General features: G+C 44.8%; 1 protein-coding gene across 4 annotated transcripts in view; it reads right to left on the bottom strand.

Annotated features, from left to right (window-relative positions):
• SEC31B (SEC31 homolog B, COPII coat complex component) overlaps positions 1-12,343 on the bottom strand; it is a 205,175-nt gene that overhangs the window by 161,853 nt on the left and 30,979 nt on the right. For all 4 annotated transcript variants that reach the window (XM_033940950.1, XM_033940949.1, XM_033940948.1 and 1 more), the window contains 2 exons: positions 3,600-3,699; positions 571-732 (listed from right to left, as the gene is read on the bottom strand). In XM_033940950.1, coding sequence (XP_033796841.1) covers positions 571-732; positions 3,600-3,699 — 262 coding nt within the window. The remainder of the gene's footprint in view (positions 1-570; positions 733-3,599; positions 3,700-12,343) is intronic.

Genomic DNA, 12,343 nt, shown 5'->3' with positions numbered 1-12,343 from the left:
CTGAGAGCCACAGGCAGGTCAGGTTTTCAGGATATCCACAATGAATATGTATGAGATGGATTTCCATGCACTGCCTCCTTGAGATGCAAATCCATCTCATGCATATTTATTATGGATATCCTGAAAACCTGACCTGCCTGTGGCTCTGGAGGACAGGAATTGCCTACCCCAGTACTATACAAATGCAGCACTGTACGTGTTATATGGAAGTACTTTCTCTGTCCCTGGTGGGCTCACAATCTAAGGCATTTTTTGTACCTGCGGCAATTGAGGTGTGGGGGGAGGGGGCTTAAGAGACTTGCCAAGTGTCACAAGAAGTTGCAGTGGTAAATTAACCCAGTGCCTCAGGGTCTCAACTCACTTCACTAACAATTAGGCTACTCTTCTAAGGATCCGTCCTCTTGCAAACTCTATCTCATATGCACAAGGGCACACACGGCAGCTCTACCTCTTGTACTCATGCCATATTACACAAATACCCACCACAAATTATATATTGCTTCCCTGAAAATTCTCCTGAATTCTTTTAACATATATTTTCTAGATTCCTTAAGCCATACATAGCTGTACCTTGTCACACTGGTTCTGCTGATGAGTGTCCAAATTTCCACCCATAACAGAATAAACATTGATCCAGCCATCAAATGAAGCAGCAGAGAACACAGATGGGTAACGGGGGCACCACTGAACATCAAAACACCACTGGCTCCCTGTGGGCAATTCATAAACCACCTAACAAAGGAGACAAAATAATTTGGAAAAAACCCCACAATTAAAACATTACACATATTATCTTTGATCATTAGACAAACCTACTAGGTATAGCAAACACAGAACAATAGCAGGAATAATTTGGGGTATATTAAGAGAAAGAAGGCAAAATCAATGCCTAGGATAAAAGAATAAGACCTTAAGATGCACCATCAAGCTCATCTTTCCTTTAACAGTGGTATCTTGTTGCTATGCCTGGAAATAAGAGGTACCTCCCCAAGTCTACCTGGTTTATTATGGAAGCTATCTCCAGGAATTTCTCCAAACCCCAATTCATCTCAGCTATACCAAAATGCCTTGACCACAGAATCTTCAAACAAATTTCATAGCTTAATTATGCACTTAGGCCCAGATTCTCTAAACGATACCGCTGTTGGTGGCCGCCTTAAAAATGGCCACTGATTGTGTGTCAATCATGCAATGGCACGATTTAGAGAATTGCATCTCCAGTAAAGATAGGCTCCAGACATATAGGCCAGGGTTTTTAAGGCCCACATTTCCAGCACCTATCTTTGATGTGAATCACGCTTCAGGAAGTGCCCACTGGTTCCCAACGTCACTTCTGGCGTAAGCCATGCCTGCAGTTGTGTTAGGTGCTGGTAGGCACCTTCGGAGGTATGAGTCTGGCACCATTTTTATGGGTGCCGGCAGGTGCCTTGAAATGTTTTAAAATAGTGTTTTAAACTACATTTTTTCACTTAACTTAGGTGCCTATTGGTGCCGGCAGGTACCTTGAAATTTGAAAAACTGAAAGTGGACAAAGCTATGGGGCCAGAGGACAAACATCCCAGGATATTCAGGGAATTTAGAAAGATTTTGAAATGTCCTCTAAAACAGAGTTTCTCAACATGAAATATGTGTACCCGCATGGGTACGTGGCACTGCTGTCCCCTTCCTTCTTAATGGGATCCCATGCCCGCTTTCGTGTCCTCTACCTGCATTGCCCCTTCTGCTGAAGTGGACCCAGAAGGCTTCCTTACGATGTCAGAGGGAAGCCTTCTGGGTCAGCAGAGGATCCAAGTTCCATCCTTCAGGGCTGTCCAACTGGGGATATCATGCCCTCCTTCTTGCCCTCCAGCTGCATTCCCCCCTTCGCTGAAGCCGACTTGGAAGGCTTCCCTCCGATGTCAGAGCTGATGTCGGAGGGAAGCTTTCTGGGTCAGCGGAGAATCCCAGATACCTCCTTTTTGAATCCCGGCTGAGGGGGCATGAAAGTAAAGACGGCCTCTGCCAAATCGAAAGCCGAGGCTTCGATGATGGCAACAGGCCCCGCCGGGGCGAATCCGAAAAAAGAAAATAAAGATTTTTTTTTAAAAAGAAAAACTAAAGAAAATGAAGAAGAAAGTCTTCCAAGACAAAAACCGCGCGAGCGGGAAGGTGAAAAGAGGTTTTCAACGGCTGTTGAAAAAAAACGCGTCTTCTTAGCTCCGCGGAAATTAAGAAATTGGGGACCGCGCGCCTCCGTCGGGCGGGAAGGCACTTGCGCAAGTGCGGTGCGGCCTAACTAGAACTTTCTAAGTTCTTAGAGTGCAATCACTCTAAAATTGTCCGTACTGGGGCTCCGTCGGTGCCGTCACCCATCAGTCAAGAATATGCTGCCTGTTTGTCCTGGGATAATTTTCTTTTAAAAAAATTATTCCAGGACATCTGGGGAAGGCATCATTTTAGTTAGGTTAGAATTTTTATTGCTCGTCAATGAATAAAAGATGGAATATAATTTTTTAGTATCATGTTCACTAGATCAAATTAATTCATTAAAGAATTTGTTTTTAATTTCCTTTAATTTCTTATTGTAGAATTGTTTTTCCTGTTTTAATTTTTCTTTCAAAACCCCTGTCTTATATATTTTTGCCATTGTCGTTCATCGTGCCGTAATTGTGCATGACGGAAGAGCGGGACTTGGGTGTGATTGTATGTGATGATCTTAAGGTGGCCAAACAGGTTGAAAAGGTGACAGCAAAAGCTAGAAGGATGCTAAGTTGCATAGGGAGAGCTATGGCCAGTAGAAAAAGGAGGTATCGATGTCTCTGTCCCTGGTGAGAGACCTAATTTAGAATATTGTGTACAATTCTGGAGGCTGCACCTTCAAAAAGATATAAAAAAGGATGGAGTTGGTCCAGAGGAAGGTTACTAAAATGGTGTGTGGTCTTCGTGATAAGAGTTATGGGGACAAACTTAAAGATCTCAATCTGTATACTTTGGAGGAAAGGCGGGAGAGGGGAGATATGATATAGTTGTTTAAATACCTACATAATATAAATGTGCATGAGTCAAGTCTCTTTCAGTTGAAAGGAAATTCTGCAATGAGAGGGCATAACATGAAGTTGAGGCTCCGGAATAATCTGAGGAAATACATTGTTACGGAAAGGATGGTAGATGTGTGGAACAATCTCCCGGAGGAGGTGGTGGAAACAGAGACTGTGTCTGAATTCAAGAGGGCCTCGGATAGGCAGGTGGGATCTCTCAGAGAAAAAAAGAGATAATGGTTACTGTGGATGAGCAGACTAGAGGGACCATTTGGCCTTTATCTGCCGTTATGTTTCTATGTAAGGAGATAACAAGAAAAACAATAACAACATTTTGCCAAAGGGATAGAATGGCATCAATGAAGCTTTTCAGTTATCATCGAAAGGGAAGAAACAGAAAATATGGGAGAAAAAAAAAATCTCCTGATACTTGTGAATGAATGCTGATGCTAGATCCCAGCTATGTTTATGGAGCTGTTACTGTGATCTGGGCTGGAATGTTCTGTCAAGCCACATGTATTTTCTTGCATACCAATAGGTCCAGACCCTTCTCAGTGCACTCCAGAGGAACCTGCTACCTACCTCTCCACTGCAGGGGTTCCAGCATAGAATACGGTTGTCTTTTGCACTGCTGAGCAACAGCTCTGGGTCTGCCCGACACCATGAAATAGACAGAACTCCTCTGAAAGAGGTCAGAAAAAATGTTATTCATTATTGGTTCCCTTCCCACTTAAAGGAATAATCAATAGAAAACAAATTTCAACATTTAACTAGTGGCGCAAAAGTACCAATATGCAATTTGGCCAGAGAAAACTAGATTCACTGCCAAGCACTGTGGACCAGAATTATGAAGCATGCAGTAGTCTGGGAAAGAGGCCAGGTCAATTCTAAAAAAAAAGGTGTGGTGAGAAGCTGAGAAGATCCAATAAATGAACCATAGGAATGTCTGCGAAGGAGTTCAGAAATCATTAAAAAAATAAAGAGCACTCAAGATACGTATTACAAGGTTGATAGTGAAAGCAATTTAACCAGCCATTAAAATGGCTCCTGGCTGGTTAAATCACTTGTTTGGGGGCTAACCACTAATTTTCAGTGGCACTTAACCACTGAAAATAGCCTCTTAGCACCAAACTGAAAACTGGCTATTTTGGGGACATTACAGGGCCAGAGTCGACATTTGGTGCCAATATTCAGCACTTAACTGACTAGGTTAACTGCATATATAGAACCACATAAATAAAATCAGTCCTATCTTTATGTGGTTAGTGCTGAATATAGCATTTAACCAGTCCTATCTTTATGTGGTTAGTGCTGAATATAGCATTTAACCAGCTATGGGTTAGCTGGCTCCAGAAGCCCTGGACATGACCTGGCATTGAATTTTTGGGTTTAAATGCCAGTGGCAGATAGCAAATTGCTGATCACTACCAGCTCATAAGAACATAAGAAATGCCTCTGCTGGGTGAGACCTGAGGTCCATCGTGCCCAGCAGTCCGCTCACGCGGTGGCCCAGCAGGTCCAGGACCTGTGCAGTAATCTTCTATCTATACCCCTCTATCCTCTTTTCCAGTAGGAATTTGTCTAATCCTTTCTTGAACCCCAGTACCGTACTCTGCCCAATCACGTCCTCTGGAAGCGCATTCCAGGTGTCCACCACACGTTGGGTAAAAAAGAACTTCCTAGTATTTGTTTTGAATCTGTCTCCTATCAACTTTTCCGAGTGCCCTCTTGTTCTTTTATTATTCGAAAGTTTGAAGAATCTGTCCCTCTCTACTCTCTCTATGCCCTTCATGATCTTATAAGTCTCTATCATATCCCCTCTAAGTCTCCTCTTCTCCAGGGAGAAGAGACCCAGCTTCTCCAATCTCTCAGCATATGACAGGTTTTCCATCCCTTTTATCAGACGCGTCGCTCTCCTCTGAACCCTCTCGAACAACGCCATATCCTTCTTAAGGTACGGCGACCAATATTGGATGCAGTACTCCAAATGCGGGCGCACCATTGCCCGATACAACGGCAGGATAATCTCTTTCGTTCTGGCTGTAATACCCTTTTTGATTATACCAAGCATTCTATTCGCTCTCTTAGCGGCCGCTGCACACTGTGCTGTCGGCTTCATTGTCATGTCCACCAATACCCCCAAGTCCCTTTCCTGGGTACTCTTATTCCATAATATCTCTCCCATTGTATAGTTGTACCTCGAGTTTCTGCTCCCCACATGTAATACCTTACATTTCTCAACGTTGAACTTCCATCTGCCATCTCGTCGCCCAATCTTCTAGTTTGTTCAAGTCCCTTTGCAATTCTTCACATTCCTCTGTAGTCCGAGCTCCATTAAATAGTTTAGTGTCATCCGCAAATTTTATTATCTCGCACTTCGTCCCTGTTTCTAGATCATTTATGAAGATATTAAATAGTAGCGGCCCGAGCACCGAGCCCTGCGGGACCCCACTCGTGACCCTCCTCCAATCGGAGTAGTGGCCCTTCACTCCTACCCTTTGTTTTCTACCCTCCAACCAGTTTCTGATCCATCTATGTACGTCTCCTTCCACCCCATGGTTCTTTAGTTTCCGGAGTAGGCGTTCATGGGGCACCTTGTCAAAGGCTTTTTGGAAATCTAGATATATGATGTCAATGGGGTCTCCTTTGTCCATCTGTTTGTTAATCCCTTCAAAGAAGTGCAATAAGTTTGTTTGGCACGATCGTCCCTTGCAGAAACCATGCTGGCTGGCTATCAGAAGTTCGTGCTTTTCAAAATGTTGATCAATGCTTTCTTTTATCAGTGCTTCTGCCATTTTCCCAGGAACTGAAGTCAGGCTCACTGGCCTGTAGTTTCCCGGATCACCTCTTGATCCCTTTTTAAAGATGGGCGTAACGTTGGCTATCTTCCAATCCTCCGGGATCTCGCCTGTTTTCAGGGATAAGTTGCAAATTTGCTGCAGTAGTTCCGCTATCTCCTCCTTTAATTCCTTCAGAACCCTTGGATGTATGCCATCCGGACCCGGGGATTTGTCAGTTTTTAGTTTTTCTATCTGCCTGCGAACGTCCTCAATGCTCACTTCTATGAATGTTAATTTTTCTGCTTGACTTCCGTTGAAGAATTGCTCAGGTTCCGGCATGTTGGACGTGTTTTCGTTAGTAAATACAGACGAGAAGAACATGTTAAGCCTTTCTGCCACTATCTTCTCCTCCTTCACTACTCCCTTCCTGTCTCCGTCGTCTAGCGGTCCCACTTCCTCTCTAGCTGGCTGCTTCCCTTTAACATATCTGAAGAACGGTTTGAAATTTCTTGCTTCCCTGGCTAGCCTTTCTTCATACTCTCTTTTAGCTTTCCGAACCTCACGGTGACATTCTTTTTGATACTTCTTGTGCTCTTTCCAGTTCCCCTCAGATTTGTCCTTTTTCCATTTCTTGAATGAATTTTTCTTATTGCCTATCGCTTCCTTCACTGTTTTGGTTATCCACGCCGGGTCTTTTGTTTGATTCTTTTTGCACCCCTTCCTGAATCTGGGGATATACAGATTTTGCACCTCGTTCACCATGTCCCTGAAGAAGGACCAGGCATGATTTACCGTTAGCCATGTTTTGGAAGTGCTCCTAAGTTTCTTCCTTACCAATTCCCTCATTGCTTTGTAGTTTCCTTTCTTGAAGTTAAAGGTTGTCGCTATGGATCTCTTGCCTTTTGATACTCCTACCTCAACCTTGAACTTGATCATATTATGATCGCTGTTTCCCAACGTCCCCACTAGTTCAACGTCCTTTGCAGGTCCTCTTAACCCATTTAGGATTAGATCCAGAGTGGCATTTCCTCTCGTCGGTTCTCTAACAAGCTGCTCCATGAAGCAATCTTGTGTGGCTTCCAGGAATTTTGTCTCCCTAGCGCATTTCGAGCTTCCAAGCCTCCAGTCTATCCCGGGGTAGTTGAAGTCTCCCATAACAACCATGTTGCCACTTTTGCATTCTCGCTTCATCTCGGCTTCCATTTCCTCATCGATATCTCCGGTTTGCCCAGGTGGGCGATAATATAGGCCCATCTTTATTTCAGGCCCTTTCCTTCCCGGTATTTTAACTCATAGAGATTCCATCTTGTTGGTCGTCTCTGCTGTGTCCATTCTTGTGGATTGTATGCTTTCTTTTATGTACAGGGCTATTACACCTCCTTTTTGTCCTGCCCTGTCCTGGTGATAGAGCTTGTATCCCGGCAGTGCTGTATCCCATTTGCTTTCCTCATTCCACCATGTTTCAGAGATTCCAATGATGTCGATGTCTTCTGCATCGACCACGGCTTCTAGTTCCCCCATTTTGTTTCTTAGGCTCCTTGCATTAGCATATATGCAATTTAGATCTTGGTATTTTGTTGTCCTCCTTTCCTTTCCCTGTGCTTCGGTCCTTAATTTCTTTTCTTTTGCTGTAAACATTGTAACCTCTTCTGGGTTAGTCGATTCCTGCAATTTATCCATTGTTTCTTCCCAGCCATTTTTCCCCTCAGTATCTTCACAGGATACTGAGGGGAAAAATCAATATCAGGCCAAACATTTTTATCTACATGCATTCTGGACACTTTTACATTTATTTCCTGCATAGATAACCAGAAAGTCTAAGTCTAAAATTTAACTCCTCAAAGAGATACATTTCATGACAGAATCAAAATTAATCAGAAAAGCACGAGAACTCTCTTAAGTTAGTGCAACACCATAAACACAAGTGGATTCTATTACCATATTCTGTGTTAAACACATTCTCCAAGTGCCAACTAAAACAAAGCCAGTTAAATGCAATATTCAGCACTTAAATAGCAATGAGGAACCTCAAAGACAGAAGTGCTTTTTATGTGATCATCTATATGTACTGCTGCAAACCACAAATGTGCTTCCACAGCCTTAGCTGTTCAATGCTCACTGGTTACCAGTGGAACATAGAATTAGCTATAAAATTTTACTTTTAACATTTACAACAAAAATAAATAATCAACCGGATTTTATTAACAGACTTTTAATTCCGCATAATACATCAAGATTTCTCCGCTCAACTTCTCAGAATCTTTTAGTCATACCCTCTTTAAAATTGATAAATACACTGCGTTCCAATAACTTTGCGGTCACTGCTCCCACTCTATGGAATTCGCTGCCTAACCACCTGCGCTATGAATCCGATATAAAACAATTTAAATCAAAACTAAAGACATTTTTGTTCCAAGACGCCTTTGGTTAACAACTGTCCTTTTAAGGGCAAAGTTTAAAAAAAAAAAAATTTGTTTTTTTTTTTTAAATTTTTAATCAATTGTCATTTCTATCCTAACCTATTGTTTTATCCTTTAATGTTTCTCCTTTCCTATATCAATTGTAGTTCTCTCCCACTATCCTATTATTTCATTTTGCATGTTTTTGATCAAAGCGGTCTGTATGTTAAGACGTTAGTCTGTATCTCCCATTTTGTGTTTTATTGTTATTTTATAACTCGTTTTTATGTAATTTTACACTGTCAACCGCTTAGAAACTCGAATAAGCGGTCTAAAAATTATTTTAATAAACTTGAAATTTGACTTGAAACTTAAGGGTTGAATATCAAAGGCCTCTCCTGACCATTTAAATTGTTTTGAATATCAGGCCAAACAGTCCTCAGTCTGCGCAGATATGCAAGATATTTTTAACTTACCAGGCATGCTAGGGTTACACCAAAAAACAGTTTACAGTACTAGAGGTGCTATACTTTGACAAAAAAACTGAGCACCTGAGGCATCTCTATGTGAATGTGCATCTCCTTTAGATTCGCAGAGAGCAAACAGACAGACGAACAGACAGTTTCCTTCATTCAGGAAGGGAATTAAAGAGCCCAGGGTAACCAGATGGAATGTTTCTCTTTTCAGGAATAAGTCCAAGCCTCTTTAGCTGGGCTGCTTATGTCTTCTTTGCAAATCAGAGATACCTCGCAGAAAAATTGCTGCATTCTCCCATGCAGTGAAACAGCTATGACAATTCTAGCCTCCAAGAAAAATTTTGAACCTAAAAAAGTGTTTGTCTGAACGCTTTTTTGAACAATCATTCTAAAAATGCTTTTTCAGAAAAAGTTCCATCCAGGAGTGTATCAAAATTTAGGTTTCAAGTTTATTAAAAATTTGTTGCACATGCAATGTCAAATACTTCAATGTGTATGACAGTTTAAAATTAGGAGACAAACAATAAAACAATTTTAAACAAATAAACGTACAGTGTATACGTACAAATAATTACCAGTACAAAAGGAAAGGAGGGTGAACTACAAAATTTAAAGAAAATAGAGATACATTTAGGGAAAAACATCTGGAGGGTAATAGAAATAATCTTGAAAGCATGGCTAAGCCTAGAGGAGAAGGTAAAGGAGATTGCGACCTATACGTAAAGTCTGATTAGAGCATAAGCATTAATGATAGATGAATTATGCTATCTATGTCTCAAATGCATTCTTATACAGTGGTGCCTCGCATAACGGACGCCTCGCACAGCGAACGCTGCGCACAAAGAACTTTATGTCTTGATCCGTACAACGAACTTCGTTTCACACAACGAAGTCGCCCGAGCTGCATCCTTCCGCGCAGGCACTGCGCTTAACTGCCCTCTCTCCGCCTGGTTCCCTCTTGCCCCCCCCGACTCCCCGACACGATCGGGGCAAGAGGGAGCTCAAGCCCTCTTGCCCCCCCGACTCCCCGACACGATCGGGGCAAGAGGGAGCTCAAGCTCTCTTGCCCCCCCGACTCCCCGACACGATCGGGGCAAAAGGGAGCCCAAGCCCTCTTGCCCCGCCGATTCCCCGACACGATCGGGGCAAAAGGGAGCCCAAGCCCTCTTGCCCCGCCGATTCCCCAACTCCCCGACAATATCGGGCCAGGAGGGAGCCCAAGTCCTCCTGGCCACGGCGACCCCCTAACCCCACCCTGCACTACATTACGGGCAGGAGGGATCCCAGGCCCTCCTGCCCTCGACGCAAACCCCCCCTCCCCCCAACGACCGCCCCCCCCCAAGAACCTCCGACCGACCCCCAGCCGACCCGCGACCCCCCTGGCCGACCCCCACGACACCCCCAACCCCCTTCCCCGTACCTTTCTGTAGTTGGCCGGACAGACGGGAGCCAAACCCGCCTGTCCGGCAGGCAGCCATCGACGGAATGAGGCCGGATTGGCCCATCCGTCCCAAAGCTCCGCCTACTGGTGGGGCCTAAGGCGCCTGGGCCAATCAGAATAGGCCCGGGAGCCTTAGGTCCCTCCTGGGGGCGGGGCCTGAGGCACATGGGCCCAACCCGACCATGTGCCTCAGGCCCTGCCCCCAGGAGGGACCTAAGGCTCCCGGGCCTATTCTGATTGGCCCAGGCGCCTTAGGCCCCACCAGTAGGCGGAGCTTTGGGACGGATGGGCCAATCCGGCCTCATTCCGTCGATGGCTGCCTGCCGGACAGGCGGGTTTGGCTCCCGTCTGTCCGGCCAACTACAGAAAGGTACGGGGAAGGGGGTTGGGGGTGTCGTGGGGGTCGGCCAGGGGGGTCGCGGGTCGGCTGGGGGTCGGTCGGAGGTTCTTGGGGGGGGGGTCGGTCGTTGGGGGGAGGGGGGGTTTGCGTCGAGGGCAGGAGGGCCTGGGATCCCTCCTGCCCGTAATGTAGTGCAGGGTGGGGTTAGGGGGTCGCCGTGGCCAGGAGGACTTGGGCTCCCTCCTGGCCCGATATTGTCGGGGAGTTGGGGAATCGGCGGGGCAAGAGGGCTTGGGCTCCCTTTTGCCCCGATCGTGTCGGGGAGTCGGGGGGGCAAGAGGGCTTGAGCTCCCTCTTGCCCCGATCGTGTCGGGGAGTCGGGGGGGCAAGAGGGCTTGAGCTCCCTCTTGCCCCGATCGTGTCGGGGAGTCGGGGGGGGCAAGAGGGCTTGAGCTCCCTCTTGCCCCGATCGTGTCGGGGAGTCGGGGGGGCAAGAGGGCTTGAGCTCCCTCTTGCCCCGATCGTGTCGGGGAGTCGGGGGGGCAAGAGGGCTTGAGCTCCCTCTTGCCCCGATCGTGTCGGGGGTGCCAGGGACTACACGGAGTCACCCACCGTACCACCCGATTCGGGTAAGCGCAGGTATCGGTGGGTGGCTTATTTGCGGGGGGGTGCCTTATTTTACATTTTTTTCTAAAAAGGGGGGGCTGTCTTATTTGATGGCCCTGCCTTATCATCGGGGAAACACGGTAGAAAAAAAAAAAAAATGAACAGTTAAGTCCCAGTTTTTGCCGCTGAGACTCTGCCCTCTCACTGTAAAATTAGACTCTACTTAGTCTGTCTTTAAATTTAAAAAATGTGTGTTGTTTTAAAAAACAATTATGTTTTTAGATGTATCTAAATAAAAATAATAACCAAAAATTTATCTTTTTTATGTCATCTTAGCATATTTTATGCTGCAGAACGAATTATTTTTTTTTACATGTATTCCTATGGGAAAACGCGTTTCACATAACGAACGTTTCACATAACAAACTTGCTCCTGGAACCAATTAAGTTCGTTGTGTGAGGCACCACTGTACAAGTAACTTTTTAAAGAGCTTTTAAATTTTTCTAGTGCGGATTCACCATGTAAATAAATTGGTAAGTTGTTCCAGATCTGGGGTGCTATAACTGAAAAAATAGTAGATCTCCTAAGTGCCTATTACTTTTAAAGAGGGGATAGTCAGCAGATGCTGTTCTGTTGATCTAAGTGTCCTAACTGGAGAATATGGTATTAGAAGACGATCCAGAAACTTCTTGTCCTTTTTCACAGCAGATTAGATTACCATGCTCTTGTGTGCCAACAAATTCTTCCAGTCCCTAGCAACCTTAACATGTGTCCGTTTCTCAGTAGGAAATGTGTGGTCTCCCACATTATACTGAATACATCCTAGAAAAGAAGAGTGAACAGTCTCAGCCACCAGCTATTTAGGGGCATTCAAAAAAGAGAGATGGCCTGGCATCATTCTCAATCTGCAACTTGAATATCAAATTAAGATGCATCTTCAGGTGGAAACATACCTAATCATAGAAACATGACAACAGTTAAAGGCCAAATGGCCCATCCTGTCTGCCCATCTGCAGAATCTACTATATCCTACTTTTCCTAACAGATCCCAAGTGCCTATCCCACACTTTCTTGAATTCACACAGTCTGTCTCCACCACTTCTACCAGGAGCCTATTCCATGCCATCTACCACCAGAGTCATATACAGCGGCATCAATACCTCTTTTTTTCCAAACTTGCCATACCTCTCTCTATGCACCCTAGCATCCTTCTAGTTTTCGTCATCACCTTTTCAACTTGTTTGGCCACCTTAAGATCATCACATACTATCACACCCAAGTCT

Source organism: Geotrypetes seraphini, chromosome 4 (assembly GCF_902459505.1).
Source record: "Geotrypetes seraphini chromosome 4, aGeoSer1.1, whole genome shotgun sequence".
Lineage (NCBI taxonomy): Eukaryota > Metazoa > Chordata > Amphibia > Gymnophiona > Dermophiidae > Geotrypetes > Geotrypetes seraphini.
The sequence above is the reverse complement of the archived record's forward strand: the minus strand, read 5'-3'. Positions and strand labels throughout refer to the sequence as shown.